The following is a 25507-nucleotide window of genomic DNA, read 5'->3' as shown; positions in this document are numbered from 1 at the left end:
GGTGTTGAGCTTTTTGAGCGTTGTTAGAGCTGCACATATCAAGGTAAATGGAGAGTATTCCTGATTTGTGCTTTGTAGGTTATGGACAGCATTTGCCATGGACAAACGCATCTATGACAGATATATTGATGAGGACACCATGAAGTACATTACCCCCTTAATCTCTTTCTAGTTGCAGGAAGCCCAGTCTGGCACGTATGCCCCTTAGGGCTTGGTTAGCCGTGATACCACTGATCCACTATTCGGTGACAGATATGGACGTTTCCCACTTAAGTATACATTTGTACCCTTGTTACTCCCAGTGCATGTTTTAGGTGGTGTTCGTCATGGAGGAGTACTGATTCATTATTTGTGGAAGGGTATTCAGTGGTAATCAACAGGAGACATAATTGCCTATGTTTGTCTTGAAGTCATATGACTTCATGGGATCCCGAGTAATGTCATGGACTCCCAAGGCCAATATCCCCTAACAACTCTATCACCTGGGGGATTGTACTGCCAATGTGACAGGACATATCTGTGAATGGTGAAGAGACAATCTGGGATTTTGGTTGATAGATAGAATTTTATGAAAGTTGCTCGAGCTGTTGCTTGACTAATTTCTGGGGTTGCATTTTGAACTTTGGCACTGGTCCCTAAATTCCAATGGATTATAAACCTATCCCATCTTTGGGTGTATCTCTCAGATGATTCCCTCAACATTAGGTTGAGAAAGAGAGAGCCTAAATACCCTACATTTGTCCCAAGTACTGATCTATCCTTCCTCTAAGGAAGGGAGCCCATTTTTATACTTTACAGACAGATGTTTTTTTATTCAGCATGTATTGCCCACCCATGAGGACATCTAAGAGTCAACCACATTGCTGTTGATCTGGAGTCACATGTAGGCCAGACCAGGTAAGGATGAGGGGCTGTTTAGCACAGGGCTAAATCGCTGGCTTTGAAAGCAGACCAAGGCAGGCCAGCAGCACGGTTCGATTCCCGTAACAGCCTCCCCGAACAGGCACCAGAATGTGGCGACTAGGGGCTTTTCACAGTAACTTCATTTGAAGCCTACTTGTGACAATAAGCGATTTTCATTTCATTTCATGACAGATTTCCTTCCCTGAATGTCATTCGTGAACTAGATGGGTTTTTTACTCCTACTTCCAGATTTTTATTGAATTTAAATTTCACCATCTGCCGTGGTGGGCTTTGAACCAGGGTCCCCTGAGTGTGACCCTGGGTCTCTGGATTATTAGTCCAGTTACAATATCACTACGCCACTGCCTCCCCAACTTAATTACCTTAATCCCTGAGTGAAGACTACAGAGTTAGAGAGATGTCCGGGTAAGGGAGAGAATTATTATAACCGAGCCCCAGTAGTTATACCTTTACTTTGTGAGACGCTTGAACATATTCAGCGAATCTAAAATTCCAGTGTGTGATCACAATATTTATTGTTTTTTTGAGGTTGCATAACTAATGTTTTACACATGAAGGTGGTACCTTCATTCTAATTAAATTCAGTGTCTTTATGTCCCAAATAAAGTTTGGATCATTGTTAGTTTCTAGGTTGACCCGGGTCTCGTTGATTTCCAAGAGAGCTTATATAACTGTTACATGCCAGGTAAGGTCTGTCATCACTTCAAGGGAACCAATGGTGAAATTTCCCTTAATCATCTGGCGGTGCTGTAAGATCAAAATGCAGTTTTTGGGTTGTGCTAGCTTTGTAAAGAATTTCATGGATTGAGGTTTGGGGCTATTACCATAAAATCAGCTCATCAAATACTAGACTGTGGTGGGCTTCCTGACAGTTTGCAACAAAAAATGTTCCACTCTGTGGGCAGGATTCTCCAGTCCTCCAACCCGCCAGCAGAGCGCCCCCGCCAGCAGCGGGATTCCCCGTTGCCGCCGCCAGCCAGTGGGGCTTCCCATTGTGGCCACCCCATGCCATCGGGAAACCCGCGGGAGTGGGGGCGCTGCCGGCGGACCGGAGGATGCTGCCAACAGAGAATTCCACAACGGAGCTTTGGTTGTGGATCTCCCATATGCGAAAACAGCGCGGGAGCAGAGAGAGCCAGGACAGCGAAAACAGCGCCGGAGGAGAGAGCCGGGAGATTTAAAAAGCGCGGGAGGAGAGAGCCGGGACAGCGAAAACAGCGCAGGAGCAGAGAGAGCCGGGACAGCGAAAACAGCGCGGGAGCAGAGAGAGCCGGGACAGCGAAAACAGCACCGGAGGAGAGAGCCGGGAGATTTAAAAAGCGCGGGAGGAGAGAGCCGGGACAGCGAAAACAGCGCGGGAGGAGAGAGCCGGGAGATTTAAAAAGCGCGGGAGCAGAGAGCCGGGACAGCGAAAACAGCGCGGGAGCAGAGAGAGCCAGGACAGCGAAAACAGCGCCGGAGGAGAGAGCCGGGAGATTTATGAGGTACTTGCTCACTGTGTGGATGAGGAAGAGGGCTGTAGGGAGGATGCGTTGACTGACCACTGCACCGTGGTACAGGAAGCCATTCAAGAGGGGGGAGCAAAAAGACAAGTGGTAGTTGTAGGGGATTCTATAATTAGGGGGATTGATGGCAACCTTTGTAAACCAGATCGAGAGTCCCGCATGGTATGTTGCCTGCCCGGTGCTAGGGTGAGGGACATCTCTGATCGGCTTGAAAGGATTTTGGAGAGGGAGGGGGAGGATCCAGTGGTCCACGTTGGGACTAACAACATAGATAAGACTAGGAAAGAGGACCTGTTTGGGGATTATCAAACACTAGGGACTAAATTAAAGAACAGGTCCTCCAGGGTTATAATCTCTGGATTACTACCCGAGCCACGTGCCAATTGGCATAGGATTGAGAAAATTAATGAAGTTAACACATGGCTAAAGGAATGGTGCGGGAAAGAGGGATTCCATTTCATGGGGCATTGGCATCAGTACTGGGGCAGGAGGGACCTGTACCATTGGGACGGTCTTCACCTGAACCATTCTGGGACCAGTGTTCTAGCGAATAGGATAAATAGGTTGGTCACAAGGACTTTAAACTAGCAAGTTGGGGGGAAGGGAAGTGTAAAGCTATGGACAGTATAATGGTTAATGGAGACCAAGGCAGCAGGTTACGTGACAGGTTATTATGTAGAAATATGGGTTCAAAAACAAGGAAATTATGAGAAAGGGTAAGAACAAAAATAAATTGCGAAAAGTTACTGATCAAGGTGATAGGATTCATAACAAAGACATAAAAAACAGCATAAGTGTACTTTACCTGAATGCTCGTAGTATACGAAATAAGGTAAATGAGTTGATGGCGCAAATCATCGTGAATGACTATGATTTAGTGGCCATTACTGAAACATGGTTAAAAGATGGTCACGACTGGGAGTTAAATATCCAAGGGTATCAGACTATACGAAAGGATAGAATGGACGGTAAGGGCAGTGGTGTAGCTTTGTTGTTTAAGGATGGCATCCGGGCAATAGTAAGGGATGATATTGGTGCTATGGAGGACAAGGTTGAATCAATTTGGGTGGAAATCAGGAATAGTAAGGTGAAAAGGTCACTGATAGGAGTAGTCTATAGGCCACCAAATAGTAACAGGATGGTAGGGCAGGCAACAAGCAAAGAAATAACGGATGCATGTAGAAATGGTACAGCGGTTATCATGGGAGATTTTAATCTGCATATCGATTGGTTTAACCAGGTTGGTAAAGGCAGCCTTGAGGAGGAGTTTATAGAATGTGCTCGGGATAATTCCCTGGAACAGTATGTAATGGAACCTACAAGGGAACAAGCGGTCCTAGATCTGGTCCTGTGTAATGAGGCAGGATTGATTAATGATCTCATAGTTCGGGATCCTCTTGGAAGGAGCGACCACAATATGGTGGAATTTAAAATACAGTTGGAGGATGACAAGGCAAAATCAAACACTCGTGTTTTGTGCTTAAACAAAGGCGATTACAATGGGATGAGAGAAGAACTAGCAAAGGTAGACTGGGAGCAAAGACTTCATGGTGAAGCAGTTGAGGAACAGTGGAGAACCTTCCGAGCGATCTTTCACAGTGTTCAGAAAAGGTTCATACCGACAAAAAAGAAAGACGGTAGAAAGGGGAAAAATCGACTGTGGATGAGGAGGTGAGGGAGAGTATCAAATTGAAGGAAAAAACATACAATGTGGCAAAAATTAGTGGGAGACTAGAGGACTGGGAAGTCTTTAGGGGACAACAGAAAGCTACTAAAAAAGCCATAAAGAAGAGTAAGGTAGACTATGAAAGTAAACTGGCTCAGAACATAAAAGCAGATAGTAAAAGCTTCTACAAATATATAAGACAAAAAAGAGTGGCTAAGGTAAATATTGGTCCTTTGGAAGATGAGAAGGGAGATTTAATAATAGGAGACGGGGAAATGGCTGAGGAGCTGAACAGGTTTTTTGGGTCAGTCTTCACAGTGGAGGACACAAATAACATGCCAGTGACTGATGGAAATAAGGATATGATAGGTAAGGACCTTGAGATGATTGTAATCACTAAGGAGGCAGTATTGGGCAAGCTAATGGGGCTAAAGGTAGACAAGTCTCCTGGCCCTGATGGGATGCATCCCAGAGTGGTAAAAGAGATGGCTAGGGAAATTGTAAACGCACTAGTGATAATTTATCAAAATTCACTAGACTCTGGGGTGGTCCCAGAGGATTGGAAAGTCGCAAACGTGACACCACTGTTTAAAAAAGGAGGTCGGCAGAAAGCGGGTAATTATAGGCCGGTAAGCTTAACTTCGGTTGTAGGGAAAATGCTGGAATCTATCATTAAGGAGGAAATAGCGGGGCACCTGGAGGGAAATTGTCCCATTGGGCAGACGCAGCATGGGTTCACAAAGGGTAGGTCATGTCTGACTAATTTGGTAGAATTTTTTGAGGCCGTTACCAGTGCAGTAGATAACGGGGTGCCAATGGATGTGGTATATCTGGATTTCCAGAAAGCTTTTGACAAGGTGCCACACAAAAGGTTGCTGCATAAACTAAAGATGCATGGCATTGAGGGTAAAGTGGTAGCATGGGGAGAGGATTGGTTAACTAACAGAAAGCAGAGAGTGGGGATAAATGGGTGTTTCTCTGGTTGGCAACCTGTAACTAGTGGGGTCCCTCAAGGTCAGTGTTGGGCCCGCAGTTGTTCACAATTTACATAGACGATTTGGAGTTGGGGACCAAGTGCAATGTGTCAAAGTTTGCAGACGACACTAAGATGAATGGTAAAGCAAAAAGGGCAGAGGATACCGGAAGTCTGCAGAAGGATTTGGATAGGTTAGGTGAATGGGCTCGGGTCTGGCAGATGGAATTCAATGTTGCCAAGTGTGAGGCTATCCATTTTGGGAGGAATAACAGCAGAATGGATTATTATTTAAAAGGTAAGTTGTTAAAACATGCTGCTGTGCAGAGGGACCTGGGTGTGCTGGTGCACGAGTCGCAAAAAGTTGGTGTGCAGGTGCAACAGGTGATTAAGAAGGCTAATCGAGTTTTGTCTTTCATTGCTAGAGGGATGGAGTTCAAGGTTATGCTGCAATTGTATAGGGTGTTGGTGAGGCCGCATCTGGAGTATTGTGTTCAGTTTTGGTCTCCTTACCTGAGAAAGGACATATTGGCACTGGAGGGAGTGCAGAGGAGATTCACTAGGTTGATCCCAGAGTTGAGGGGATTAGATTATGACGAGAGGTTGAGTAGACTGGGACTGTACTCATTGGAGTTTAGAAGGATGCGGGGGGGATTTTATTGAGACATATAAAATTATGAAGGGAATAGATAGGATAGATGCGGGCAGGTTGTTTCCACTGGTCGGGGAAAGCAGAACTAGGGGGCATAGCCTCAAAATAAGGGGAGGTAAATTTAGGACGGAGTGTAGGAGGAACTTCTTCACCCAAAGGGTTGTGAATCTCTGGAATTCCTTGCCCAGTGAAGCAGTTGAGGCTCCTTCTTTAAACGTTTTTAAGAAAATGATAGATACCTTTCTAAAGAATAAAGGGATTCGGGGATATGGTGTACGGGCCGGAGAGTGGAGCTGAGTCCACAAAGATCAGCCATGATCTCATTAAATGGCGGAGCAGGCTCGAGGGGCCAGATGGCCTACTCCTGTTCCTAGTTCTTATGTTCTTATATCACGGGATCTTTTATTGCACTGAGGGGATTTGACAGGGTAGATGCTGAAGGGATGTTTCCCCCTATGAGAGACACTAGAACTGGGGCACGCAGTATAAAATAAGGGGTCTTCAATTTAAGATGGCGATGAGGAGAATTCTTTTCTCTCGGAAGGTTGTGGATCCGTGTAATTCTCTTCCCCAAAGAGCGGTGGAGGCAGGGTCATTGAATATTTTTAAGCTTGAGCTAGATAGATTCTTGACTGACTCGGGATTCAAAGAATATAGGGAATAGGTAGCCACAATCAGATCAGCCATGATTTTATCAAATGGCATAGCAGACTCGAGGGGCTGAATGGCCTACTGCCGCTCCATATTCGTGTGCATGTAAGTCGAGGCAAATCTCTGCATGTAAGCGATATCGAATTAGAAGGCATAGAATCTATGTGGGTAGAGTTGAGGTTTCGCAAAGGAAAAGGATCCTGATGGGAGTTATGTACAAGCCTCCTAGCAGCAGTCAGGATGTGGGGCAGAAAATAAATCAGGAGATAGAAAATGTGTATAAGAAAGGCAATATTACAATAATCATGGGGGACTTTAATATGCAGCTAGGCTGGGAAAATCAGGTTGGTGGCAGATCCCAAGAAAAGGAATTTGTGGCATGTCTACGAGATGGTTTTTTTGAGCAACTTGGGTTAGAATCCAATCCGGTACAGGCAATTCTGAACTTGGTGATGTGTAATGAGGCAGACTTGATTAGGGGACTTATGGGCAGCATGGTCCGCAGTGGCACTACTGCCTCACGGTGCCTGGTTCGATCCCGGCTCTGGGTCACTGCCCGTGTGGAGTTTGCATATTCCCCCAGTGTTTGCGTGTGTTTCTCCCCCACAACCCAAAGATGTGCTGGGTATGTGGATTGGCAACGCTAAGAAATTGACCCATAATTGGAAAAAATGAATTGGGTACTCTAACTTTTCATTTAAAAAAGGGGCGAGATTCTCCGACCCCCCCCCTCCGGGTCGGAGAATCGCTGGGGGCTGGCGTGAATCCTGCCCCCGCCGGTTGCCAAATTCTCTGGCACCGAATATTCGGCGGGGGCGGGAATCGCACCGCGCCGGTTGGCGGCCACCCCCCCCCCCCCGTGATTCTCCGGCCCGGATGGGCCGAAGTCCCGCTGCTAGAATGCCTGTCCCGCCGGCGTAGATTACTGGCCAGACCCTATTTGGAATATTGTGAGCAGTTTTGGGCCCCGTATTTAAGGAAGGATGTGCTGGCCTTGGAGAGGGTCCATAGGATGTTCACAAGAAGGATGCCCAGAATGAAGGACACTCATCTGAGGAGCGGTTGAGGACTCTGGATCTCCACTCGATGGAGTTTAGAAGGATGAGGGGGGAATCTTATTGAAGCTTGCAGAATATTGCGAGGCCTGGATAGAGTGGACGTGGAGAGGATGTTTCCACTTGTAGGAGAGACCAGAGCCCGAGGGCACAGCCTCAGACTGAAGGCACAATCCTATAAAACAGAGATGAGGAGGAATTTTGTCAGCCAGGGTGCTAATCTGTGGAACTCTTTGCCGCAGAAGCTGTGGAGGCCAAATCACTGAGTGTCTTTAAGACGGAGATAGATAGGTTCTTGATTAATCAGGGTTCAGGGGTTATAGGGAGAAGGCAGGAGAATGGGGATGAGAAACATATCAGCCATGATTGAATGACGGAGCAGACTCGATGGGTCGAATGGCCTAAATCTGCTCCTATATCTTATGGTCATGCATTGTGAGTTGTATTTAACCTTATAAAAGATTGAACTCTTTTTTTAAGTTCTTATGTAGAGGAAAATAAAACGGTTAAATGTATAACCCTTAATTATGGCCAGATTTCTTTACACCGATTTCTTCACAAGATATTAATGATAACGGCTTTGAAAGGATAATTGGCCGTTGATGTCAAGGCTGCAACCAAGTGTTATTTTTGTTATTTTTTATGGTGGATCAATACAAATGAGTAGCTTGCTAATATACTAACATCAGTGAAAAACTGCATAGTTTTTCAAACCAAGTGTTTTCCATCCCGTTTGGCAGAGAAGAGAAACATAATATTCTAATTGTGTGGGATCCCTTTGCTGAATGCCTGCTTCATGTGTCAGTGTCTTGTGATATTGTAAAATCACATGTCGCTCATTTCAGCCTGAAAGCACAGCATTCAAGCATCAGAATATATTTTTACACTCCCGATCGAGTAATTTAAAAGCTAGCAATTATTCCAGAGCTACTGAAATTTGAAAGAGGTAGCAGAAGTATAGATCTAAGCATGAAATAGATACCAAACAAAAGGAATAAGAATTGTTAGAAATAGAGAACGTCCTGCCGAGATGTTTGTTTGTGATTCAGTCCTTCCCGATATTCCCGATATTCCTGCCAAAGGTGTTCCTTTGTAAGCTGGGTAGGTTACTCTTGGCGTTCATATAGGCTGGCAAGTAGCCGCGGATTCGTCAGGTATTTTTTACAAAGGAGGTGGTATGTAGGGTGGGCTAGCATTTCTGAATTTATTGTATTATTACTGGGCAGCGAACGTGGAGAAGGTCTGGCAGTGGTGGGGGAGGAGGAGGTCGAGAGGTGCTGGTGGAGGAAACATTGTGTGTGGGGGTACATTTGAAGGCTCTGGCTGCGCACCCCCTCCTTCCGTTTGCCCCGGGGAAAAATACGGTGAGTCCAGTGGTGGCTTTGTCCTTAAATGCCCGGAACCAGTATGGGGGTCGGGGGGGGAGGAGGGGGGGGGGGGGGGCGGCGGTGCTGGCCCCTATTTGTGGGAATCACCTGTTCACTCCAGCAGGGATGGATGCAACATATAGGCGGCGGCATAGGGAAGGGGTGGAATGGGTGAGGGACTTGTTTGTGGAAGGGAGGTTTGTAATTTGGGCAAGTTACAGGAGAGATACCTGTTGCAGAGGAGGGTGTGGGAGTTGCGGGATTTTGTGCGGAAGGAGGTGCACTCTTTTGGACAGGTTGTTGTCGCCAGATGAGTTGAAGGATGGGAAGATTGTGGGTATTTACGGATGGCTGGTGTGCACAGGGATTGAGGAGGTTTAGCAGAAATGGGAGAAGGAGCTGTACATTGATAGCCACACCTTTACAACAACAATTTTGGAGAAGGGTCTGATAGAATGTGAAACTAGAAAGAATAACCTCAACATTGGGCAGGGTGGAGGTAGGAAATAACTAATCAATAGACCAAGCCTTAGGAAGGTCTTGAATGTTGAATGTTCTTCTGCATTGAGATCATGAATGGTAAAGGAAACATGATTAACTCAGCCAAGATATTTTGAACAGTAGCATGAAGTGAGATCATCTGGGTGAAAACGATGATAAGGAAAAAAATTATTATTATTAAGCAAAAATATACAAACTTTTAATAACCTACAAATATCAATCAAAAAGAACACTGGATTAAATAAACTCTATATCATTCAAGGGTCGACATAAATTTCAGCTTCTCCTTTTAAATTAGCATGAGTGGGTATAGATCTTCAGTTGTTATTTTAGAGGTGTGCGTATTGATCATGATTTTTATTACACATATAGATGTGTATCATAACATTGCAAAATGTAGAAAAGTCAGCAAAACAGTTCTGCAAAATTAAAAATAGGTTCGATATCTAAATTTGAAATAACAGTGTTATTGTGATGACGTAAAGTACAATTTGTTTCAGATCTGACTGAAAAAGAAAGATTTCAAGATACTTTCTACTGAACCTTACTTTTGTAGCTCTTTGCAAGACCGCTGAGATGTAACAGAATAGTGGTCATCGTTTTTTATTGTGACTTTTCTTACTTTTAGGGAAGGAGATCACTGCGGAAAGTTTTATGGAAAAGCTGGATAATGGAGCCCTTCTCTGTCAGCTGGCACAAGCATTGCAAGAAAGGTTCAAAGAAAACAACAGTGAAAACAAAGCTTCCAAGGTCAGTCTGAAACCACAGTTCATAGTCAATGCTGTTTTACAAATTGTGGTGACATTTTTTTAACGTTTAACCCTCAACCATTCAAAAAATGAAGTTATGATGATTTGCATAATTAATGTTAATCTGCAAATGTCTTTCCAGACAACTTGGCCAGGATTCTCCCCTACCCGGCGGGGCGGGGGGTCCCGGCGGGATGGAGTGGCGTGAACCACTCCGGTGTCGGGCCGCCCCAAAGGTGCGGATTTCTCCGCACCTTTTGGGGCCAAGCCCTCACCTTGAGGGGCTAGACCCGCACCGGAGTGGTTTCCGTTCCACCGGCTGGCGTGGAAGGCCTTTGGCGCCACGCTAGCCGGGCCCGAAAGGACTTCGCTGGCTGGCAGAAGTCCGCCCATGCGCGGGAGCGTCAGCAGCTGCTGACTTCATCCCCGCGCATGCGCGGGGGGGGTGTCTCTTACACGTCGGCCATGGTGAAGGCTGCGCCTGAGGCGGAGGGAAAAGAGTGCCCCCACGGCCCAGACCCGCCGCGGATCGGTGGGCCCCGATCGCAGGCCAGGCCACCGTGGGGCACCCCTCGGGGCCAGATCGCCCCGCGGCCCCCCCAGGACCCCGGAACCCGCCCACGCCGCCTAGTCCCGCCGGTAAATGCGGTGGTTTGATCCTTGCTTGCAGGACAGGCATTCCAGCAGCGGGACTTCGGCCCTTTGCGGGCCGGAGAATCGCCGGGGGGGGGGGCCCGCCGACCGGCACGGCGCGATTCCCGCCCTCGCCGAATATCCGGTGCCGGAGAATTCGGCAACCGTTGTTGACATGTTAGACCCGGCGGGGGGTCGGAGAATCCCGCCCCTTGTTTTTTACCTGGATTTCTATGAGGTTTCAGTTATATATCATTGTGGAAATAAACTACCATTAATGTTTGTAAGTGTTTTAAAGCCTTGGTGTGGAATTTTAATCAATTGGTACTTATTACCACAAAAAAAACAAAAATGTAACATACACTTGTGATCTACAAGACATCATGGGCGAAATTCTCCGGAAACGGCGCGATGTCCGCCGACTGGCGCCCAAAACGGCGCAAATCAGTCGGGCATCGCGGCGCCCCAAAGGTGCGGAATGCTCCGCATCTTTGGGGGCCGAGCCCCAACCTTAAGGGGCTAGGTCGGCGCCGGACGAATTTCCGCCCCGCCAGCTGGCGGAAAAGGCCTTTGGTGCCCCGCCAGCTGGCGCGGAAATGACATCTCCGGGCGGCGCATGCGTGGGTGCGTTAGCGGCCGCTGACGGCATTCCCGCGCATGCGCATTGGAGGGAGTCTCTTCTGCCTCTGCCATGGTGGAGACCGTGGCGAATGCGGAAGGAAAAGAGTGCTCCCTCGGCACAGGCCCGCCCGCGGATCGGTGGGCCCCGATCGCGGGCCAGGCCACCGTGGGGGCACCCCCCGGGGCCAGACCGCCCCGCGCCCCCCCCAGGACCCCGGAGCCCACCCGCGCCGCCTTGTCCCGCCGGTAAGGTATGTGGTTTAATCTACGCCGGCGGGACAGGCATTTTAGCGGCGGGACTTCGGCCCATCCGGGCCGGAGAATCGCGCGGGGGGGCCCGCCAACCGGCACGGCGCGATTCCCGCCCCCGCCGAATATCCATTGCTGGAGACTTTGGCAACCGGCGGGGGCGGGATTCACGCCAGCCCCCGCCGATTCTCCGACCCGGCGGGGGGTCGGAGAATCTCGCCCCAGACCTGCAAGTGTATAACTACTAGGAATTCCAAATCCAATGCATCAAAATCACATTAGAGTTTGTTACCATTTATTCTGGATTCTTTAAAATAGGAACACTTGTAGTGCCAGGTAGGGCAAAGTCACCTATTATTTCTGGGGATTGAGAGTTCCTTCCTAATTTGAGAGTATAAATGAGATGTAAGGTTATTGCAAATGATGTGAGCAGCACGGTAGCACAGTGATTAGCACTGTTGCTTCACAGCGCCAGGATCCCAGGTTCGACTCCCGGCTTGGGTCACTGTCTGTGCGGAGTCTGCACGTTCTCCCTGTGTCTGCGTGGGATAACTCCAGGTGCTCCGGTTTCCTCCCATAAGTCCCGAAAGACATGTTGTTAGGTAATTTGGACATTCTAAATTCTTCCTCCATGTACCCGAACAGCCGCCGGAATGTGGGATTTTCACGGTAACTTCATTGCAGCGTAAATGTAAGCCTACTCGTGACAATAAAGAATATTATTATTATGTCATTGAAACACATTGCTATACATAATTGATATCAAAATGCCTTAGTAAAACCATCTTATACCAAATCAGACAAGTTTTCTCTACATCCCATCCAGAGAAATCTGCCAAAACAGAAAGGCTGCAACGGTGCCAGTTCTGTGGATGACCAGAGATTATAAAATGGTTCTCAAGCCTCTCCTGGCAACTTTCGGCATGGTCACCATGATTCACAATGTTTGTAAAGGCACGAGTGTAGGAGAGGCTATGCATGCACTGGAGGCATGCAGAATGGGAAGCTTGTGATATTAGTCAGTGCTTGATATGTTGCCTGAACTGCCATTTAGGACTTCTCTTAAACACTCTCAGCTGCGTGATGGCTTCACGCATTAGTGGTATTTGAAAGGATCACCGTGGGACTTTCAGAAAAGGTGCTTTTGCCCTTCCTTTGCTCACGGCAGAGTGAGATGGAGGAGATTTGAAAAGTTGGTGGAGGCAGAACGAAATGGTGCTTAACTTTTCCAAGGAATTTTGAAGAGTTTGGAGGCTTGTCAACAGAAAGCCTTTTATTACTAATGGGGATTGTAGTTGTACCCTTTTGGGCTGCAACGCCTCTTATTTTTGAGAATCCAAAATAAACAATACCAAACATTTTGGCATTTGTTTTGGTGTGAGATTTGGAATTCCTGCCAGTTTAGAGACTTGCAGGTGCAATTTGCAAATCCCCTCAATCAATTCAACTGGCACCTCTTGGCATCTGGAAAGGCAGACATGGAGCGTAGGCAGCAGAGAGTAGATGGAAAGACCTTTATGTTTTAGAACTGTTTAACTGTTAATTGAAAAGCAGTTTTTTCCTTGATGTTAATGGGGTTAATCCTGTGTTAATAATCAAGTTTGCTTTAATATAAAAGTTTCCGAGTTGTCAGTGGAATCTCTCTCTCGAGTGAAGTATCCTTTCCTCAAAGTTTACAAATTGAAAAATTGCGAGGGTCTTATCTGGTTTCCTAATATAAATTGAGGCCTGGTCCGGGTACCGTAACAGACCACAAAATGAATTTACACTGGGGTGGGAAGGGCCTCAAATGGGAAACCTGCCCTTACCCCAATTGAGGCTCATAAGTGGCCAAAAGCTATTTAGGAGAGGGCAGCAAGGGGGATGGCGTGAGTAAGATGGTGAGGAGTATGTGAGTGGGAGGGAGTGAGAGGGCTGGGAGAGGGGCAGTGGGTATGAGGGAGCAAGTGAGCTGGGCAGCGAATGGGTGGGAGCAAGGTGGTTGGGAGAAGGAAGCAGCAAGAGGGAGTTAAATAGAAAGTAGTTAGTTATAAAAGTAGTAAGCTGAAAGAGGACTTTGGGCCATTTAGGGATCAAGGCAGCCTTTAGGTTTTTCATATAAAACTTACTGGTCAATAAACCTCCCTTATTACATGGTTTCTTATGGAAAGTGATTTTTATTTCGTTTGTTTTTATATAGAATGACAATTTGGATGGATGGACGGATTTGTTTACTGTCACGTGTAGCGAGGTACAGTGAAAAGTATTGTTCTGCGTGCAGCTCAGACCCATCAATCCGTACGTGAAAAGAAAATACATAATAGGGCAAACATAAAATACAAAATGTAAATACATAGACACAGGCATCAGGTGAAGCATACAGGAATGTAGTACTACTCAGTGGAGAAGATGTGTGAAGTGATCAGATCAGTCCATAAGAAGGCCATTCAGGAGTCTGGTAACAGCGGGGAAGAAGCTGTTTTTGAATCTGTTGGTGCATGTTCTCAGACTCTTGTATCACCTGCCAGATGGAAGAAGTTGGAAGAGAGAGTAACCCGGGTAGGAGGGGTCTTTGATTATGCTGCCCACTTTCCCAAGGCAGCGGGAGGTGCAGACAGAGTCAATGGATGGAAGGCGTGTTTGTGTGATGGACTGGGCGGTGTTCACGACTCTCTGAAGTTTCTTGCGGTCTTGGGCCGAGCAGTTGCCATACCAGGCTGTGATGAAGCCAGATAGGGTGCTTTATTTTTTTTAATATAAATTTAGAGTACCCAATTATTTTTTCCAATCAAGGGGCAACTTAGCGTGGCCAATCCACTACCCTGCACATCTTTGGGTTGTGGGGGTGAAACCCATGCAGACATGGGGAGAAGGGGCAGTACGGTAGCATTGTGGATAGCACAATTGCTTCACAGCTCCAGGGTCCTAGGTTCGATTCCGGCTTGGGTCACTGTCTGTGCGGAGTCTGCACAGCCTCCCCGTGTGTGCGTGGGTTTCCTCTGGGTGCTCCGGTTTCCTCCCACAGTCCAAAGATGTGCAGGTTAGGTGGATTGGCCATGATAAATTGCCCTTAGTGTCCAAAATTGCCCTTAGTGTTGGGTGGGGTTACTGGGTTATGGGGATAGGATGGAGATGTTGACCTTGGGTAGGGTGCTCTTTCCAAGAGCCGGTGCAGACTCGATGGGCCGAATAGCCTCCTTCTGCACTGTAAATTCTATAACTCTATGAATGTGCAAACTCCACATGGACAGTGACCCAGGGCCGTGATTCGAACCTGGGTCCTCAACGCCACAGTCCCAGTGCTAACCACTGCGCCACATGCCGCTCCCTGATAGAATGCTTTCTATGGTGCACCTGTAAAAGTTGTTAATAGTAAATGTGGGCCGAAATTCCTTAGTTTCCTGAGGAAGTATCGGCATTAGGAATACTATATTTACTTTCCCATTTTCAGTCTTTGTATAAGGGGGAAAGAGGGAAGTAGGCAGGTGATGTAAGTCATTTTTTGGGGGGAAAATCTTTTTATTGGCTTTTCTCGTATTTAGAAACAGTTGTGTATATACATTACATTTTTCTTGCCCGTGCTAATTTACTTTATTTTACAGAGAGGTTTGTTTTGTGACGTAATTCATGACCTCAGCAAAAACACGCCAGCTTGGAATATGACGTGCAATAACCATTTTATATTTCTACATCTTCTGTGTTGACTCCTGTGAAATGTGTCAATGCAGTTGATTTTTCTCTGACTTTTCTTTGTTCCGTTCGGGAGGTTCCTGAGCGGGATTCTCCGAAATTGCGTTCGGCGATTGGCCGGAGAATCCGTTGTTATGCTGAAATCGGGGGCACCGCTGTCTTTCGGATGCTCCGCCCCCTCAAAAACGGCGTAATCGCTGGGTATGCCGCACGCTGTTGGGACGGCCTCAGGACATCACCTGAGGCCCTCCCCCGATGCTCCGCCCCCAATGGGCCGACATCCCGACGGCGTCGGCCGCGTGTATTCACAGTTTCAGGGACCTCGCATGGCGGCTGCGGATAGTGTCCAGTGCTGCCACAGTCGTCGTCGGAGCACTTCCGCTGGCACGGGGGGCTTCAGTTGGGGCTGGGGGGGAATAATGGGGGGGGTGGTCAGGGCGTGGCAAGGGGTGTTACGGGGGGGCACTATCCGCATGCACGACCACGGACCCGGCCATTCTCCGTCCACATCTGCAGGTAAAGCCGCCTTTACGTGGCACGGCTGCTAGCCGCCCACCGGGGCGGAGCATCGGTGCGGGTGTGGCGCTGACTTTTTGGTCGTAAGACCAGACGCTTCCTCCGGACATAGCCGCAAAATCGGAGAATAAAGCCCCCTGCTCTGCTTTTTGTCTCTCCCCACAGCAGAAATTAGAAACTGACTAAGTGAGGAACTGAGTTAAACCTATGCTCTGTCACTCTGTGTCATTATTAAAACAATGATACATTACACCACAGTGCCGTTTCTTTGCACAATGTGTTGATAATCTACCATCAAATTTTGTAACCATTTTTAAGCCAGCCCATCGACTTTGCTTTAAACTTTACTCTTTTAAGGCAGGCAATAACCTCCATGTGGTGAAGACATTACTGTCTCAATTTGCATACCATCTGGAGATGTAATTTTCTTACCTGGGGTAGAGAAATTCAATTCTGATCTCTGGACAATTGAAACCATAATAGCGTCAATTTGCCTTTTCCCAACAGAGTTACATATTTGTAGAAAGTTGGTTACTAATGTAATTTACATGTCGGTTTCCAGGCATGTGATGGCTACTGCTGTAGGAATGGTAATATTTAAGCTAAGTAGTGAGGTTCATTATGCAGATCAGTTGGCCCATTCCGTGTTTGCTATTGGGAAGAAATGCTGCTTGGATGGCGCAGAGTTAAGTGTCATTTCCTCCAAAGTTTATCTGGAATTGATGAGGGTAAAAACATGAAAAGCTATTATTTAAAATAATACTACGACAATCTTTCTGTAATGTCAATGATAAAAATCTTCAATGGATTTTTATTAAATCCTGTACAGATTAAAATTTAAATATGTAACATGGTCAGATTAGTTTGGCAGGTCAAGTGGTGCAACGGGATGCGTCCCTTTGAACCAGTAGGTCTGAGTTCAAGTCCCACTCCAGACGTAATGGCCTCGGAAGGTGTATTCACAATGAAGCCAAACAGGTTGAATATTCATTTCTAAATCTTTCCACAAAGGGAAATGTCAGTCGGTAACAGCAGGAGAGATTTTTAGTCTGGAACTAAATTGGAGCCTCTACCATCGTTATGCATAGCTTCAGGCTACAACATGCATGTCAAGTGTAAGTTGCCACAGCAACTCCAACTCTTTGGGGGTCAGTTAGCTGGTTGACTGGTGTGGACCAGATTGGTGCCAGCAGCTTGAGGTTCAATTTGCCTTCTGGCTGGGGTGGATTTGGGACCTGCCTGCCACACCGTGGTGGTTGCCTGCTGTGGGTTGGACCTACTTTGGGCAGAAAACTGAAGAAGAAGATTAGTTCAGTCATGGTTTGAAAATACAGCGTTTTACTCAGTTGAATATTTGTTGTCCAAAATGAGTGATGAATAATATATTTCATAAGAAGTCGTCCCACCGTCTCATCCCACGTACTCCCCGCATTGGAGATCTCTACTGCCTCCCGAAAATACATAAGGCCAACACACCAGGCCGCCCTATCGTTTCAGGCAATGGGACCCTGTGTGAGAACCTCTCTGGCTACATCGAGGGCATCTTGAAACCCATCGGACAAGGTACACCCAGCTTCTGTCGCGACACGACGGACTTCCTACAGAAACTCAGCACCCATGGACCAGTTGAACCAGGAACATTCCTCGTCACAATGGACGTCTCGGCACTCTACACCAGCATCCCCCATGACGACGGCATTGCTGCAACAGCCTCAGTACTCAACACCGACAACTGCCAATCTCCAGACGCAATTCTGCAACTCATCCGCTTCATTCTGGATCACAACGTCTTCACCTTCGACAACAAGTTCTTCATCCAGACGCACGGAACAGCCATGGGGACCAAATTCGCACCCCAATACGCCAACATCTTCATGCAGCAGTTTTGGGCCACCTTCTCAATGTCGGTGTCGAGGCCTGGCCACCAGACATAACTCTGGGCCAACATTTTCATTTTGGTCACACCTGGATGCCCATTGTGCAAGTCTGTTAGTATCAGCTCCTGGCCTTTTTCCGGGACAATCACACGCGTCCCCCACAAGAGGGTGCCGTCTTCCACGCTGAATTCTGACAGCTTGGAGGAAAATGCCCGCAACTCGCCTGGGAGCTGTCTATGCTGCCCACCATACAGGACTATGTGCCGAACCTTTGACAGGACTGGCTCCGTCTGGGTCCACTCACGGATCTGTGATGCCATGACAGGCAAGGTGTCCATAAAATTTAGGGTTGCAACCACCTCACCAGTCGTGGGGGTCGACATGGGACCGGTCGATAAAGGCAATCGGCTCAGTGCGTCGGCATTTGCTCTCTGCGTACCTGGTTTGTGCTCCAGAGGATACTCGTATGCAGCAAGCAACAAAGCCCAGCGCTGGATCCGTGCAGAAGCAATGGGCGGTATTGGCTTATCCTCTCTGAAAAGTCCCAGCAGAGGCTTATGATCAGTCACGATAGTGAAATGGCGGCCATACACATACTGGTGGAAGCATTTCGCCGCAAAAACCACTGCCAGGCCCTCCTTCTCGATCTGCGCGTACTTTTTCTCCGCTGCAGTCAATGTGCGGGAGGCGAAAGCTATCGGTCGCTCGGCCCCGTTCTCCATCTTGTGGGACAGGACGGCCCCAATACCATACGGGGATGCAACACATGTGACGAGCAAAGGCTTTCCAGGATCATAGTGGGTTAGTAACCCAGACGACGACAATTGTTGCTTTACCCGCCGGAAAGCGGTTTCTTGCGGCTGACCCCAAACCCAGGTGTGATTTTTCTTTAGCAGAAGGTGCAAAGGGGCCAGCGTAGTTGCCAGATTGGGGAGGAACTTCCCGTAATAGTTTACGAGACCGAGAAAAGAATGAAGATGCGAAGTGTCAGTCGGGGCAGGGGCATGTGGAATTGCACGCACCTTCTCAGCGACGGGGTGCAAACCTTCGCGGTCCACCCGATAACCTAGGTAGACTACTTCCTTTGCCTGAAATACGCACTTTGTGCGACGTAAACGGACTCCAGCCTCCGAAAGGCGTCTAAGGACAGCCTCCAGATTTTCCAAATGTTCCTGCTCCGACGTCCCTGTAATCAAAACGTCATCTAAGTAGACAACCACACGTGGTAAACCTCTCAAAATGCCCTCCATAACACGTTGAAAAATTGCGCAGGCAGAGGATACTCCAAAGGGCAACCGTGTATATTCATACAGGCCCCGGTGTGTATTAATCGTTACATATGGTCGGGAGGCAGGGTCCAGCTCCAACTGCAGGTAGGCGTGACTCATATCTAATTTTGTGAACGAGAGTCCACCTGCAGGTTTCGCGTAGAGATCCTCTATGCGAGGCATTGGATATCGGTCGAGTTGGGAAACCGTATTCACTGTAAGTTTATAGTCGCCACACAAGCGAACTGTGGCATCTGGCTTCATTACAGGTACAATTGGTGCTGCCCAGTCAGCAAAACGGACGGGCCTGATAATACCCAAACTCTCCAAACGAGTGAGCTCCCCTCCTACCTTCTCGAGCAAGGCGTAAGGCACTGGGCGCGCCCGGAAATAGCGCGGCGTGGCTCCTGGTTCGACTTGGATACGGGCTACGGCCTCTTTTATTTTCCCCAAACCAGGCTGGAATACATCTGGGTATCGTCCTAGCACCTCAGTCAACCCTTCAGAAACTGTTTGGAGAATGTGCTGCCATTGCAACCGCAAATGGCGCAACCAGTCCCGACCCAACAGGCTGGGCCCATGGCCGCGCACCACGATAAGTGGGAAACACCCCTCCTGGTGTCCGTAAACAACAGGGGTCATTGTAGTTCCTGCAATGTCCAGTGGTTCCCCCGTGTAGGTGGCCAACCTGGCCTGTGAGTCGGTTAATGTAAGGGTCTGTATACCCTGCTTGATGCGGTCGAATGTCCTCTGGGCGATCACGGAGACCGCTGGGCCAGTATCCAACTCCATCTCAAGCGGGTGGCCATTGACCCGTATTGTCACCTTAATGGGGGCCACACGGGGAGCTGCCACACAATGCAGCTGCAGGCAGTCGTCCTCCGTCTCCATGTCCTCAGGAGTAGTCGCCGCAGGTTCATCCACATGGAAGGTACGGCCCCTGGGCTGGTCCCAGTTACGGCCCCTGGGCTGGTCCCAGTTTCGGTCGGAACGACGGCGCCTCTGGCGCCCCCAGGACCGCCGTCCGCGACGGGGTTGGCGCCTCCAAGTCTGACACGGACATGGCTCCTCATCAATTGGTTCTGGAGAAGGCTCCCTTCGGGGAGGAATGTCCGACGGCCACTGGCGTCGGTCCGGACGTTGCCTCGCCCAAGGTACCGCAGGAGTGCGGGGGGACTTTTTTGGACGGAAGGGGTTGCGCCCCAAGGCATGCACTTCCATTCCCTGTAGCTCCTGCATTCCTCGTTCTGCGCTCTCTCGGGACAATACTATTTGAATGGCCTGTTGAAAAGTCAATGTTGGCTCAGCTAACAACTTTCTCTGGGTGGCCGCATTGTTAATACCGCAAACCAAACGGTCGCGTAACATTTCTGACAAGATCTCACCATAGTCACAGTACTCCGCAATCCTGCGTAGCCTGGATAGAAAATCGGCAAGGGATTCTCCTGGGGTCCTCTCAGCGGTATTAAACCGGTAACGCTGGACTATCGTGGACGGGGTTGGGTTAAAATGTTGCCCCACTATATTCACAAGTTCATCAAATGTTTTGGTGTCCGGCGCAGCTTGGTACGTAAGGCTCCTAATCACCCCAAACGTATGCGGGCCGCAGGCGGTGAGCAATATGACCACCTGGCGCTCGTTTTCGGTGATATTGTTTGCCCGGAAATAGTAACGCATCTGTTGTGTGTACTGGTTCCAGCTTTCCAGCGCAGCATCAAAAACATCCAAACGTCCGTACAGAGGCATGGTATAATAGAAAACAACTTCCAACCTGTATCCAACAAAAATCCAGGGAGGTGGCTTCATCAGTGTAGACAGCTATTCACTTTAACCTTCGTCGCCAGTTTTATGAGGGCCACGAAGAATCCAGCACGAGTTTTAAGGATACAAAGTAATAACATTTATTTACAATAACATATATATATAACAGCAGCAGTAACTTCCCTTGCTGCACACTCCTTCCTGCTGGTTCCTGAACTGGCCAGCTTTATTTATACTAGGAGTTTATTAATGGTTTCTCCGCCCCCCTCATTGGGGAAGCTCATACTCCCACAGGATTGTGGGATTGTCATTAGTCCCCAGCCAATGGTAAATAGGCAGGTTATAACAATGGGTGATGGGAGAGATACTGGGTATGGTGGAGGAGTGGGCTAGATTATCTCGGAGGGTACGGTCTCTGCGGAATGCTAAAAGAGGGAGTGAAGGGAAGATGTGTTTGGTGGTGGCACCATGCTGGAGTTGGCGAAAATGGCGGAGGATTATGCTTTGCATACGGAAGTTGGTGGGATGAAATGTGAGAACGAAGGGGACTCTCTCCTTGTTCTGGGAGGGAAGGGGGGATGAGGGTAGAGGAGCGGGAGATGGACCGCACAATGTTGAGGGCCCTGCAACAACTGTAGGGAAATTACGGTTGAGGAAGAAGGAACACATTTTCGAAGCACCATTTTGGAAAATGGCATCATCGGAACAAATGCGATGGAGGCGAAGGAGTTGAGATAAAGGGATGGAGTCCTTACCGGGTGTAGGGTGCGAAGAGTTTTGTCCAGATAGCTGTGGGAGTCAGTGGGCTTGTCGTGGATATTAGTAGATAGCTATTGTCAGAGATGGAGACAGAAAGATCAAGGAAGGGAAGGGAAGTGTCTGAGATGGACCAGGTGAAAGTGATGGAGGGGTGGAAATTGGAAGCGAAGTTGATGAATTTTGCCAGGTCCGGACGAGACCCGGGTAGGCCTGGAATAAGGAATGTTCCACATACCCCATAAAAAGGCAAGCGTAGCTCGGAGCCATGCGGGTACCCATTGCGACACCTTTGATTTGGAGAAAGTGGGATGAGTTAAAGGAAAAGTTGTTGAGAGATAGAACGAGTTCAGCCAGGCCGAGGAGAGTGGTGGTGGATGGGAATTGTCCGGGCCTCTTTTCGAGAAAGAAGCTAAGAGCTCTCAGGCCATCCTGGTGTGAGATGGAGGTGTAGAGGGATTGCACATCCATGGTGAATAGAATGCGGTTCGGGCCCGCGGACTGGAAGCTGTCAATATGACGCAGAGCATCAGAGGAATCCCGGATGTAGGTGGGAAGGGAATGGACCAGAGGACTGAGGATGGAGTCAAGATTCGAGGAAATACGTTCGGTGGGGCAGGAGTATGCTGACACAATAGGCCTTCCGGGACAGTTTTTGTGGATTTTGGGAAGTAGGTAAAAGCGGGCTGTCCGGGGTTGGGAGACTATGAGGTTGGAAGCCGTAGGGGGAAGGCATCCAGAGGAAATAAGGTCGCTAACAGTGTTGGAGATAGTGGCTTGATGTTCAGTGGTCTGGTCATGGTCCAGGGGGAGGTAAGAGGAAGTATCTGAGAGTTGGCGCTCAGCCTCTGCGAGGTAGAAACAGGGTATGAGGGATTGGGACTGGTGGAGGGCCTGGGATGGGCAGTGGTGTTGATACTGGGAGAAATGGGGTATGAGGGATTGGGACTGGTGGAGGGCCTGGGATGGGCAGTGGTGTTGATACTGGGAGAAATGGGGTAGGAGGGATTGGGACTGGTGGAGGGCCTGGGATGGGCAGTGGTGTTGATACTGGGAGAAATGGGGTAGGAGGGATTGGGACTGGTGGAGGGCCTGGGATGGACAGTGGTGTTGATACTGGGAGAAATGGGGTAGGAGGGATTGGGACTGGTGGAGGGCCTGGGATGGGCAGTGGTGTTGATACTGGGAGAAATGGGGTAGGAGGGATTGGGACTGGTGGAGGGCCTGGGATGGACAGTGGTGTTGAAACTGGGAGAAATGGGGTAGGAGGGATTGGGACTGGTGGAGGGCCTGGGATGGACAGTGGCGTTGATGAGTTGTTGAAGCTTGCGTTCCTTAACATCTGCAAGAAACAGGAAAAGTTTCTTGTTAAGGCGTCGAATGATGCAAAAGATGAAATGAAACTGGGGACAGGGACAGCTTTGAGAGTTGAGTGTCTTCATGTGGCGGTGCATGGCACTGAGTGTGGCTTTCAGGATGCGGCGAGAGCAGCAGTTGGAAGAATGTTGTATATCCTGGAGATACCTGTAATCCTGGAGGTTACATGCAGGGTGGAATTTAAATTGAAATCCCCGTGGGGTAAGCCGGAGACGAAGACAGTCACTGAGGAAGGAAATATGGCTGTGAGTCTTGGTAAATATCTTGTCCAACACTAAGAGAGAAATGGAAAGCAGTGAAGATGGATAGTGGGGGAGGGACATACGGAAATCCTGTTGGAGCCAAGGCTCGTAACCCTAACCCTTGCCTGAACCTGGAAGACTTGCAAAAGGACAGGGATGACCAACCCCTGAGGTCTCAAATGACCCTACTACCCTTTTGCTCCAATTACTAGTGCAGAAATAAATCATTCTTCATTGCTTAGCATTCCCATTTATCGATAGTCAAGATTGTACTGCTGATACTGGACACCAACATGGCTGAATACTCAAAGCAGGCATTTGTAAACTCACCACTAACCACAAGAATCCTTCAGTTACAACAGGAGATGATTTGTTTAAAATAGTTTGGAAAGCCAACAATGGCACTTAAAAAGACAAAATTGTGTGAGATTATGCTAGGTGAAAGGTTAGAGTTCTGCTACATTGCAGCATTCCAATAAGATTACATCTTATTTCAGACTATGAGTGTTTTTGAAAGGATTTGATCAACCTTTTGCGAGCGTGCCTGTCTGTGTTTCTAGTTAACATAATGTGCTTGCGACATTAAACAATGCCAACTCAGGCAGATTTGCGCAACAGTCAAATGTTATCTAGAATGTGGGAGGTAATTGTCAGTGGAGATTCTCCCATGCCTCCATCATAACGTCAGAAGAGCCATCGAAACCTGAAAGATGGCTTAAACTCCACAGAACATTCTCCTCCATAATATGTGGCTCAACCTCACCCAACTCTAGCCTCAAATATACACTACTGGGGATCAGGAGCACTCTCAACAATCACCCTCACCTGAGTTCAGGGCAGCACCTTCACACGAACACTTATTTTAGGTCTTAGAAAGTGAACGACTATTAAGAGACATTGGGCGTATTTTAACCAGAAAAAAATCTCTGTCTGGTTTTGGGCACATTTAGCGGGGTGTTTCTCGGCGGCTGCGGCACTGAGCGCTGTTCAACGGCACTTTACTCTTTTTATTGGCCTTTGGGGAGTTTGTCTCCACTGAGGCCGCACTTCGAGTTAATTCCTGCCTGGCAGGCCCAGCAAGAAAGGCCCCTCGCAGATCGGGGCAACATTGTGCCTGGCTGCCCCGATCTGTCCCCCAGCCCCTTTCAGCCCGTTCTCTCCCCCCCCACCCCCGTCCCCCACGTTTTCGATCCCCTCCCCCTCTCCAACTTCAGGGACGCCCCTATGAACACCAACTCACCCCCCTCCACCTGCTAAGTCCCCCCGGGCCCGATCACTGGCAGTGCCAGCCTGGCACCATGGCACCCTGGTAGTTACCCTGTTATTCTGGCAGTGCCAGAGGGAATGCCAGGGTGCCACCCTGTCCTGATCACCCGAGGGTCTCTAATGGCCTGGGAGACCCCATCAGATGCCATTATGACTGGTCCACATTAGGGGAAACAAGTACTGAACGGTGTCCTGGCGAGGACCTACGGACGCGGCCAAGATGCTGGGAGTATCCCGCATACGCATATTTAAATTAGCTCATGGCCAGTGAGGGCGAGATCCAGATTGCAACATCTCGCAAGTCTCCATTAAATCTCACGAGGCATTTCAAGCGTGGCAGATTTCCTGCAAGGCCTCTCAGGTGTTTCAAAGGCCATGTTCCGTCACCAAGTCGGGTGTGACGAGACTGTTCAATCGCGCCATTACCTTTTCCCAGATAGCCTCTAAATATTTTGTCAGCCCAGTTATAACTGTCCAGATATTATAAGCGTTTGGGGATCTCTCTTCAAAAATTGTCGGTGGAATTTGCTGTTCCTGAAACTAAGCGTTGACACCGGAGGCGCAATTCTCCAATCCCCCGCCGGGTCGGAGAATCGCCGGGGGCTGGCGTAAATCTCGCCCCCGCCGTGTCCCGAATTCTCCGCCACCAGAGAATCGGCGGGGACGGGAATCGCGCCGCGCCGGTCGGCGGGCTCCCCCCGGCGATTCTCCGGCCCGTGCTGGGCCGAAGTTCCGCCACTGTCAACCCTCGCCAGCCAACGTGGATTGAACCACCTACCTTACCGGCGGGGGCAGACAGCGCGGGCGGGCTCCGGGGTCCTGGGAGGGGCGCGGGGCGATCTGGCCCCGGGGGATGCCCCCACTGTGGCCTGGCCCGCGATCGGGGCCCACCGATCCGCAGGCGGGCCTGTGCTGTGGGGACACTCTTTTTCTTCCGCCTTCACCATGGTCTCCACTATGGCGGAGGCGGAAGAGACCCCCTCCACTGCGCATGCGTGGGGATGCCGTGAGCGGCCGCTGATGCTCACGCGCATGCGTCGCCCGGCGAAGTCCTTTCGGCTCCGGCTGGCGTGGCGCCAAAGGCCTTTCCCACCAGCCGGCGGGGCGGAAATCACCCCGGCGCAGGCCGAGCCCCTCAAGGTGAGGGCTTGGCCCCTAAAGGTGCGGAGAATTCCACACCATTGGGGCGGTCCGACGCCGGAGTGGTTCCCGGCACTCCATTACGCCGG

General features: G+C 49.1%; 1 protein-coding gene across 2 annotated transcripts in view; it reads left to right on the top strand.

The window, feature by feature from the left end:
• Positions 1-25507, top strand: part of gas2a (growth arrest-specific 2a) — a 212536-nt gene that overhangs the window by 29529 nt on the left and 157500 nt on the right. The window contains exons 3-4 of one of the 2 annotated variants that reach the window (XM_072466672.1): positions 9923-10044; positions 13726-13776. In XM_072466672.1, coding sequence (XP_072322773.1) covers positions 9923-10044; positions 13726-13776 — 173 coding nt within the window. The remainder of the gene's footprint in view (positions 1-9922; positions 10045-13725; positions 13777-25507) is intronic. The other variant, XM_072466673.1, reaches the window with a different exon arrangement.

This window comes from Scyliorhinus torazame, chromosome 10 (genome assembly GCF_047496885.1).
Source record: "Scyliorhinus torazame isolate Kashiwa2021f chromosome 10, sScyTor2.1, whole genome shotgun sequence".
NCBI lineage: Eukaryota > Metazoa > Chordata > Chondrichthyes > Carcharhiniformes > Scyliorhinidae > Scyliorhinus > Scyliorhinus torazame.
The sequence above is the reverse complement of the archived record's forward strand: the minus strand, read 5'-3'. Positions and strand labels throughout refer to the sequence as shown.